Genomic DNA, 11,304 nt, shown 5'->3' with positions numbered 1-11,304 from the left:
TACATATTCTCCACCACATCCACCTTGACTCACTCGTCATTTAAATGAAATCAAAGAGAAGATACCACAGACATACTTTGTGACAATCAAGGAAATATACGCAAAAAGGAAGTAGCTTAATCATATTTGATGAAAACTTGTGAGTGAGTACTTTGTCTGGTTTCCATTAATATTCTATTTTTATTCTGCCATTTCAATTCAGAAAGATATTTCACAATGCGGAAATTAATTTCGTAATTATTTCTTGAAGTAATGAGTAATGTTTTTTATTTATTAAAGTGTTGTTTGCCCTGAATAATTTTCTTAATAGCTGATATTTTCTTATTATACAAATTATGAAGATTAAAACGCAGGAGGGAATAAAGCACTTTCTCTTTTATATTATATGTATAATTTATTTCTATCTGTATATAAATGTAATTGAGTTTTATAGCAAATGAGATTCAAACTAAAATTTGGAAATTGTATTTGGATTCGTAAAGTATCCACTTTCTAAGGACTAACACATTTGAATAAAGATATAATTTCGTGAAGGCAAAAAACACAAAATTAATTTGAACAACAAGGAATTGGCCCACTATTGCTAACAATCTTAATTATTCTTGTGCTTCAAGACAACCGCTTACAAATTGACAACATGGTGTCCTGTTTCTGCCTTATCGAGTTGTTCAGCAACACTATTGTTTTGATCACTTTCATCTAATCTGAAAGAAAAAAAATTAAACTTTTATCATTTCTTTTTAATTATATTTCAGTATCATTTACATAAAAATGATTCATAATAATAAACAAAATTCACTAGTAGTGCCATGAAATAATAATAATAACCCATGGCGTGACAGCCCTCGAAGGACCTTGGCCTATCTCCCGACTGCCAGTCTCCCTCCCACAATCCTACCTAGAGGTGTGGAGATCTTCAACCGGTAATGGGGTGACGTGTGGTCAGCACGTCGAACCCGCAGCCGTTATAGGAGATATGCGGGACCGGGTTACGCTGCTCACTCGTAACTTCCCAATTTCCTCACGATAGTGGGTGGCCACCGGTCCGATACACAGGCCGAGAATCCAGAGACTGAACCCAGGATGACTCAAACCCATGGCGTCCTGCAGTCGGAATCCAAAGAATAGCGGCGCCTTAGTCCGGACGTCCACGGAGGAGGACAGTGCCATGAAATACATGATCTTTATGTTTTTCTACTAATCTTCTGAATTGTAGTTACTTCGCTCCCACTTTGAAAATGATATTCAGTTACAGGTGTTTTATGAACAGATTTTTTAAATTGTATAACACGACACATACAAAACAATCTAATACTTATTTTTCTATTATCTTATACTTAGGTTTGGCCTAAGAGAACAAAACCTCGTAATAAATAAGAAGTGATGTTCTCACAAATGTCACAAGGATGGGGCGACATGGCTTTTTGTAGCTAGTACCGTACATTAATTTCTATATTTTCCACTCATTATCAATTTTGCTTTTTCTAAACTTCCGTCCTTCTACTCTCTTTAGTTTTTCTTTCTTTCAATCTCTCTCTTCCCGTCTTTCTTCCTTTTACCAAATTTCTTCTACCTATTTATGAATCTGTAGTCTTCTGGAACATAGTCTTTGCACATCTCTTTCCTACCGTGTAAGAAAGTGTCCTCTGAGTAACCACAGTACTAGTATCGGATTGAAAATTAGGGATACTTGAATTTGGATTCCAATTAAAAATTAACCAGTAAATTAGATAAAAACGAGAAATAGCAAAAATTTAACTTATTCAATTCTGCGTTAATATATGCTAACCAAAATATTTTTCGAGTATGCCTTCATTTTTTTATCATCGTGAAATAAAAAAAAGTGTTGATTTTTCGGCGTTGTGACCGCTCTCTTTAAACTTCTACAAATAAAAAAGTGCGGTCTGATCGTAATGAAATGATAAATCGGTACAGGTAGAAAGGTTTTAAATGCTAATCTTAATTTTCCGATTTTTTAATCGTCCAAAAAAAGTTCTTATCGATTTCCTAGAATTGGATAATGCTAGAAAAACGGCCTTGGTCTTGTTTTGAAGCTCTTTGTAGCTGGTTTTGAAACCCATGACCACTGTAAACTCATATTGCGAAACCGATTTTGTACCGATTAATATTCAACGGAGTAATGACATGCGTTAAACCTGGCAATACCGCACGCGCTGCCGTTACCCGACTCAACAGCTTTGAATCTTGTCACTGAGAATCGGGTAGCGACAGCGCGTGCTGTGTTTCCACTTTTGTCAATATAAATGGACTAAGATAAGGATATGCCTTGGAAAAGGTTATACGGGAAGCTCGAATGCAAATTAAATTAATCATATCTGTACTATATGCAGATGATATGGATACAGCAGGAAGATATTTACGTGTACTGGATGTAGCAGTTATGGCCATAGAAAGAGAAGGAAAGAGTATTGGACTAATGATAAACGAAAAGGAAACTAAGCATATGGCAGCTGGTAAAGTACTCAGATGTAATACATCACGTCCATAACAATGACTAATTTCACCTTTGATGGAGTGGGTTCCTTCAAATATCTGGACTGTGTTGTGACACTTGATTTGTTGATTTGTTGTTCATTTGGTCTTTTAAGTCCACTTTATGCACGGTAAGGCTAATCGGGACTGGATCTACAGTTTAAAGTGGGATCCGAACCACTATGTGCCTCCACCGGGTTCGAACCCGGGACCCCTTGATTACAAGGCAATGACGCTACCACTGCGCCATCTGGGAGTCCCTTGTGACACATGAGAATGACTCATAGATAGGAGGTGATAAATACTTATAGCGGAAAATAGTGTCTATTTTGGAATACATAAACATTTTAATAACACAACAATAATAATAATAATCCGTGGCGCAACAGCCCTTAAGGGCTTACCTACCGACTGCCGTCCTCACCCCCACATACTTCAGCAGAGGTGGGTGATTATCCAACCAATTAAGGGACCAGAAGAAAAGGAACACTTTACAAGACACAGATAAGACCTGACCTATGCTGTAGAATAGTGGACGTTTTAATGGAAATATGAACCGATGGCGGAGCCCTTTGAATGAAGGTTGTTACGAAGGGTGTTGGAATCAATGTGTGAGAATGGAAAATGAAAAAAACAGCTTAATAGGAACTGCACACCTTACATCAACAATCACCAGTTATTGATAAAGGCGGTAAGTTTAAGATGGGCAGGTAAGTATGTGATTCACATGAGTGAGAGCGACCCAGCTGCGATTGATTGAATTGTTGTTTTAAGTCCACTTTATGCACAGAAGGCTAATCGGGAGTGGATCTACAGTTTAAAGTGGGATCCAAACCATTAATACCCAGCTAAGAGAATGATGTTGAATACACCAGGTAGTCAGAAGTATGTGCGTAGCTTGGGGCCTAATTTTGATGGGGCAAATCAAACTTGCAGCCTAATTTTGAGGAGACAGAATTACACTTAGGGCCTAATTTTGAGGGAGCAGAATCAGACTTGGGACCTAATATTGAGGGACAAATCAAACTTGGTACTCCCGGGTTCGATACCCGGTGGAGGCACATAGTGGTTCGGATTCCACTTTAAACTATAGGCCCAGTCCCGATTAGCCTTTCTGTGCATAAAGTGGACTTAAAACAACAATTCAATCAATCAAACTTGGTAATACATTTCAAGGGAGAAAGATCACACATGGAGCCTAATTTTGAGGGGAGAGAATCAGCTCTGGGGCTTAACTTTGGGTGGAAGAGACTCGCAAAGTTTTCCATCCCTTAAAAATAGCGTCCAGGTTTACTTGCTATATAACTGTGACGTTTGCGAAATCACAAATATCACTCTTTATTACTTTGATCCTCAGGCTCCCTAACTTGTAAATAATAATAAACCTGAAAATTTTGAGGGGGCATGTGCCCCTCTTGTCCCGCAAAGTTACGCCTATGGTCAGAGGAAGCAAGGAAGACCTAAATTAAATTAAGATGGGTGGATGGAATGGATGAAGATATCCTGAAGCTCCAGTGCAGAAATTGGAAATGGTTAGAACAGAGTAGAGATAGATGGAGACAAATCACGGATGGTTCATCAGTAGACTGTAATGCTATAAGAAAAAGTATAGGATGTCCTTGTTTTAACTTCACAAAATATGGTAACCTTGTCACTGATGGCACATTCGTTGCACACCTTCGTTGTGAGCAAATGGAATTATATTTTTTAGCCAATGTCAAAATTAGATTTTTGCCTACCCGGTTACTTCTGGCTGAACTTCCACTCCGTTAGATTTGTCGGTGTCTTCATTGACGCAGGGCTTTGATTCCGGGGCGGTAGCTACGTAGGCGCATCTGCAGGAACATAAACACTTTCCACAAAAGAGGCTTAAGATTCGTTCCAGAAGCTTCACACTTTCCTCAATTTCTTCCAGTTCATCTGCTTCCTTCTTGTCAAGCGGTACGACGTCCATTTTGGTTTCTGACTCGTCGGAGGGCGATGAACTTTCTTTCTGGTCATCTGAGGAGCTCATCGTCGCTGCCTAGGAAACAGTCATACAATTAGCTAAAGTACAGACAAATTGCGTTCTGTTAACACACTATTGGTAATTTTATACATTCAAAAGATATGATTTTTTTCAAATAATGGAATTGAGGTGTATGACGACAGGTTTCATAAAAATCAGCGATGTCATATTCATAATGGAAAATTTCCTGCACCAAACTCAGGAAAGACATTTCTTCTTTTTGCAGCGTCGACCTCGGTGGCGAAGTCGTTAGCCCAGCGCACAACGACGCCGGGGTTCCCGAGTTCGAATTCCAGCATGGGCATGACTGTTCTTGGTGAGTGTGTCTTCATCAATCAGTCATCCTCATGGTCGCGATTAGCAAAAGGGTCAGAAAAGTGACTCCAAAAAATTAAATCAAAAATTATTTTTGCAGCTTCCTCAACTCTTGTTTTTGGTAGTATATTACGTTACCATAAGGGGTACATTCATGCAAATATTATAGTCTCTTCTCTTTTTTGTTTTGTTCCTTCCCGCGCCCTTCTGATGAATAAAATAGGGAACAATTACTTTCCGTATTATCGTCGAGATCAAGTATCATAGGACCCTGATTTTTTTCCCATTTCTTATATCATCAACTCAAACTTCTATTATCTCTTATTTTGCATAGATATTGTAATATTTCGCACATAATAATTCTTATACCTGTTGAAGAACGAGGAAATAGCATTATACTGTATTTTTTTCCCTCTCAGTTACATGTAATCATCATTCGTTCTCTTTGTCATGATTAACATATGGAGACAGAAAAGCGAGGTGAAATACAAAATATACCGTTTAAAAGCAACAGTAAGGAATGACCCTGTTTCCTGGATATGTTTGCTGTTTCGTCGAATATTGACGGTGTACACCCCCCCCCCCCTTCCCGGAAAATAGACCTAAGCATCCATGGCAACAGAGGTAAAGTTTCATTCTTGCAAAACAATTCTACTCCCGTCTATTTGTAACAAATATTTCCATGTGGTTTTAAAACGTAAAATGCATTGCTAATCAACTACACCAAAAGGTGGCTATTGGGAAATTCGTGGTACTTATTTATACTTGTCGTCCTGATTCCAACCTCACTTTACTTCAAAGAAATTTCCGAAAGATCAGTTTTCCCCCTAACAACCACATGTCAGGTCCACGTGGGTCCAATAAATCGTCCCTTGAAGCCTTTCCCACCAATAGCGTTCGTCCAAGATATGACAGCTCTCGTCAAGTCCACGTGGACTAAATGAGATGTTTCTAATTCAGTTTCTTTAGAGATTTTTGAACGCGAAGTTGCGGTTGCGTTATCTTTGCTAGGTTGTGTTATCATATTGTGCTACTTTTTTATACAATATAAAGACCTTGGGAGTACAACCTGGCAGTGAATGAATGGATGTCTAAACGCTGCAGGCAAAAGTGACAACATCGCTTTACAGAAAAAACAGGTGGTGGCTCGAAACAAGATACGGTTCCGGTCAGCTTCCTCTGGGGTTGTATCAAAGATGCCGAACTGCTACTACGTTCAGGACTTCAGCAAGCCTTGCCGTTTTGTTAAATACTTAAATATGTCTATGCAAAACAATAAACTCAGTAAATTGTCCAGCACCGCAGAGCAGAGAAGACCACCTCAATTTTGTATTCTACAAAGATATACTGATCTCTGTGGCGGATTGGTTAGCACAGCGCGTTACGACGCCAGGAGCCCCGGCTTCAAATCCCCGCCTGGGCATGGCTGTTCTGTGTGAGTGCTCATCATCAATTTCCTATCATAAATGATCTTCATCGTCGCGATTAGCAAAAGTGGGATAAAAGCGACGCTAAAAGTCTTTCCATGGGTGCGTGCAGTGCTCAAAGTGAAAATAGATGCAAGGGGATGGCATTCCCCCTTCCCCAGCTGTCTCACTGTCACCATGTTAAACATAGGATCATTCCCCCATGTAGATCCAAGTACCTACCAAATATCCCCCCCTCCCCATCAGCTAGCGATTTCCGCATCAAACACTCTGTGTGTGTGTGTGTATATATATATATACACATACACACACTGAAGAAACTGAATAACAGCAAAAGTTTTCACATATCCTTTTACAAGTATCTGATTCTTATATAGTAGAAGGGGCCTTTAGTAACATTTTGCGGAATAACCCAAAATTTGCTGATCTGACACTGCTCCCAACTCCTGCTCTGCTACTTATTTGCTTCCAGGGACAGTGCGCAGTCTCCCCGTTCACACAGCACGGAGTCTGGCTGGCCCCCACAAGTGCACGCGAGATGTCGACGTCTATTCAACACAAAGCGAATGAATAAACAGCGACCCGAGAGATACATACATGTGTGAGGTAATGAATGATTCATTTGGAAGTATTATTTTAATGTTTTGTTAGAGCTACTTATCTTCAATACCTCCATTACTGATTCTAATATGCATTTTGACGGGTCGGTGGCTGAGCGCATCAAGTGGACGACATTCGGACTCTCCACCGAAGTTACCCGGTTCGAGTCAGGCCTGTTCTTTGTGAGGTGCTTGAATTAATTTCATTTAATCGTCACTCTTCATCGTCGCTATTAGCCGATAGTGGCAGAAAAGCCATATAAAATAAACTCAAGCAATCAATCAATTAAAGTAATAAACAGTTTACTACTCTCGAAAAAAGAGTTGTTGATTTGGTGTTTTAAGTCCACTTTATGCACAGTAATGCTAATCTGGACAGGACCTACAGTTTAAAGTGGGATCCGAACCACTGTGGCAAGTGCCTCCACCAGGGATCGAACCCGGGACCCCTTGGTTACAAGACGACGACGCTACCTTGCGCCATCGGGGAGGCTCTCGAAAAAAATAGTGATTTTGCCTGTAACTGTATGAGGCATACACCCGTATCCAGTAATGGACGGGGGTCTCCCCTATGGCGCAGTGGTAGCGTCGTCGCCTTGTAATCAAGGGGTCCCAGGTTCGATACCTGATGAAAGCTCATAGTGGTTCGGATCCCACTTTAAACTGTAGGTCCAGTCCCGATTAGCCTTACTGTGCATAAAGTGGACTTAAAACACTCATTCAAGCAGTAATGGACGGCATACCCCCTCAAAACGTCTTTTATTCGCACGCTGGTAGTGTGCAGAGATATATGACGGCCTAATTGCAGAAGAAAATCCTAATAATCAATATAGTAGCATCTATCGTACTAGACTACACCAGGCGTGTGGCTGCTTCCTATAATGCATATCCTAGTATTTCACATACGCACAAATGCGTAACTCGACGCTACTTCGAAACACGAATAGAAAGAATTAGAAATCGGGGAAATGACTTCTTACTCAAACGTGTGACGTCTATGGATTTATCCCACATTAGGTACCTAGTGGAAAATATAGTGATTCGAAATTATTAAACTATAGTTCGTAGATTTATTTACTTATATATGGATGTGGAAATATTTTCAACTTCTGAAATACATGCGTATAAACGTTGCTTTAAAATTTGTAAGAAAAATAAAACTTACTTATCAGATTGTAGCTTCCTGTATGTAAACGGTGTATCAAGCAACTGACGTAAATTAACTGCCTACATGTGACATGACTTTTCCTGGGAATGTAATGCGGAACATTTTCTCCTTAGCATGGGTAGCCATTGTTTGCTTTTTCGTGATCCAAGAAAAATAATCTGAAGCGATATAGCCGGGTCTTAATAGTGGCTTCCAGATGTTCATGTTTGGTGTACTTTCAAAGCCGTTCTCTCTCTCTCTCTCTCTCTCTCTCTCTCTCTCTCCTAAATAAATAAATAAATAAACGTAAATTATTTCACTGCATTATGGTCTGTATCTAGGATATGTTATACCGTGCAAACTAAGCAAGAAAATCAGCCTCGAACACACAAATCCTAAACCCTTGATATCGTGGAAACCAGCTCACAGTGGAAACCAGCGGCGGCGACAGGATCAATCATCTAGGGGTGCTCAAGTGGTATGGAATGAAACTTATAGGGTGCGATGTTGCAAATAATGGGAATAGAAGCATGCATGTATAGTTTAGTGATCAAGTACCAGTAAACTTTTAGTAGTAGGGTAACCATAATCTTTTTGGCACGAAAACGGAACATTCCAAGTAGGTCATTTACCACCTCCTTAAAAATCGGTCAGGCCTACTTATAACATTAATTGATTCACTGATTTGATTTATTTTACTTCACTTTTTATGCCGCTTTTGGCTAATTTGCGAAGATGCGGATGAGGAATGATATGATGAAATTGATGAATGGACGCTCACAAACATCAATGCCCAGGCCGGGATTCGAACCCTGGACCCCTTACGTCGTAGCGCCATGTGCTAACCACTCCACCACGGGGGCCGGCTTATAACATTAATGTCATAATTATTATTATATTCATTAAAGTATGGATCACATTAATGATACATCATAAATATAAATTAAGTATAAAGGTAATAATTATTATAATCTCAGTATGGCTTATACGTAGTGTTTCTGTTCTCTTCCGACTAACCTTTGATGTTAGTCCTACGCTAAAGTATTTATCAGATGAACAACCATTCTTCTTGACAACAACATTCTTCACTCATAGTTCTGAAAACTTCCCGAGAAACTTACCCAACATATCCTGACCCACAACGCGAGATATGTCTATTGAGTTTGCGTCAAGACGCAGGACTTGGAATTATTTTTACATCTCCGTATTGAAACTACGTATGTATGCTTCTTGACCATGCTCATTCACTTCACTACTAATAACGGAACACACACAAAACAACAATATAACCCGCGACGCAAGCTAACGGTAAAGTACTGTCTGCTAGAAAGTTCTCGACAAAAATGAAAAATTTTGATTCTTTTGAAGTGCATAGGCGCAACCACAAATTTTTATCTGAGGAGGCAAGTACCAGGATAAACGTACCAATATTAATAATACTTTTAATAATAATAATGCTAATAATAATAATAATATAACATTATTATTATTATTATTATTATTGATTTGCTTTATTTTACTTCACATATTGCGCCACTTTTGGCTAATTTGCGACGATGGGGATGAGTGATGAAATGATTAAATTGATGAATGGACATTCAGAAACAACCAAGACCGAGCGGGATTCGAGCCAGGGACCCTTGGCGTCGCAGCGCGATGTTGTAAGCACTCGGCCACAGGGTCCGGCCCGGGATTTGAACCCGAGACCAACATTATTATTATTAGTGGTAGTAGTATCAAAGACGTTTTTACCCTCGTAAATTATGCAAAAGGGGGTACAAGTTGGTACTAAAGCATTTGCGTTCGAACAAAAGATTTGAATTATTTTTTTCAACACGTTCAATTTCACATAATAATGGAAAACAAGAACATGAACTATTTTTGAAAGACAGAAAATGCTTGATAAATGCATTCCAAATATAATTATTTTTTACATTAACATGTGTAACTTTCATGCACGATATATGTTTCACATTATGCAACATGGAGCGACGTGTGCTCTAAATTGTGTATGTATTCAAAGTTTCTTTACTACACGTATATACAACATATATTGTTTAAAAACATTACACAACCAATTCATCCATCTTACAATAAACCAACAGCAAAAATTACATAAATTGTCTCTCAAATGTGCACGCTCCCTTTCTTCCAAACAATTGTTCATGCATTTAAAACAAAATCAATTAAGACAAGTCTTATTTCTCTGTCTGGTAATTTACAATGCATTACAGAGAACAATGACAGATTGCGAGCGAAACGAGCTAGAAAATGTTTGGATCCAATTTTCTTGCAGGCTGAAATCAGTATTGATTTAATAGGGCGCAAATAATTTCACGGACGCCAATGCATTGTCTCTTTTACAACTTTTGTGCCTCCTCGATGGTATAGTGGACTTAAAGCTACAAATCAATCAATCAATTTTACAACATATTTTCATTTAGATCGTTCGGCGCCCAGGACCGACTCCTAGCTACGGTTTTGAACTTGTTAAGACTAAGGATAGCAGGTATTGCGAGCGAAGCGATCAAGAAAATTTTACAAAAATAATTTTTATTTGCATAAAACTTGAAGTTGTGGGCGATAATTGCCCCCTGCAGGCACACTTGGCCGTGGATGTTTGCCCCCCTAGAACTCATTTCCGTCCAAGGTTGGGGGGCAATGCCCCCTGCCCCCTGTAGTTGCGCCACTGATGAAGTGTTTGAAACGCGATTCAGCTGTTTTACCATGACGCTAGTTTATAAATTGGATCACCTGTTTTCTTCTGGTTTTTTTTAATGAAATGTCTCAAATATAGACTGGTTTTCAAGCTAACTCTTAGCCTTCAATAAAACGGGACAAATAGTGTTTTGCTTTTTTAATAACATTAACATTACGGCCGGGACCCGCCTCTGAAACGGGACTGTCCCGGTCAAAATGGGACGTATGGTCACCCTGTTTAGTAGGCTTCTATCAAAATATTTCAATGAAACTGAAAATTTCTAGAGACTTCATTTCTCTTGCTTGCCTTGACCACAACCAGGGCCCGCGTTAGGGGTGTGCGACGCGTGTCATCACACAGGGCCTCGCGCTTCCAAATCAGTTATTTGCTCATATTTTGTGGAAACGCGATTGCACTCGAACAGAAGGAAGAAAAACATAATTGTTGTGAAAAGAAAAATTGCGTCATAACGAAGTTGTATTTCTGGTAACGGACAACTATGTCCCCTCTTGTCAAGCTACCAGTGAAAATTCGCCGACAAGAATCAACGACCCATTTTTGACTCCAACTTTCCCTGATCTCCTGCCTAATGTTCCACCGAGGACAGGCATCAT

General features: G+C 39.3%; 1 protein-coding gene across 2 annotated transcripts; it reads right to left on the bottom strand.

Annotated features, from left to right (window-relative positions):
* Positions 1-571: 571 nt before the first annotated feature.
* LOC145992685 (uncharacterized) lies at positions 572-8,089 on the bottom strand. 2 transcript variants are annotated; one of them, XM_083129065.1, is made up of 3 exons: positions 8,008-8,089; positions 4,233-4,516; positions 572-704 (listed from the first exon to the last, which is right to left on the bottom strand). In XM_083129065.1, the coding sequence occupies exons 2-3, from the start codon at positions 4,505-4,507 to the stop codon at positions 623-625; spliced, it is 357 nt and encodes a 118-aa protein (XP_082985191.1). In that variant the 5' UTR covers positions 4,508-4,516; positions 8,008-8,089; the 3' UTR covers positions 572-622. The 2 variants fall into 2 exon arrangements, with proteins under 2 accessions (XP_082985191.1, XP_082985192.1); XM_083129066.1 differs by having other exon boundaries at positions 573-699.
* Between the last annotated feature and the right edge of the window lie 3,215 nt (positions 8,090-11,304).

This window comes from Lepisma saccharinum, chromosome 9 (genome assembly GCF_977018435.1).
Source record: "Lepisma saccharinum chromosome 9, izLepSacc3.1, whole genome shotgun sequence".
NCBI lineage: Eukaryota > Metazoa > Arthropoda > Insecta > Zygentoma > Lepismatidae > Lepisma > Lepisma saccharinum.
Note: the sequence above shows the minus strand (reverse complement) of the source record. Positions and strands in the feature narration are given on the sequence as shown.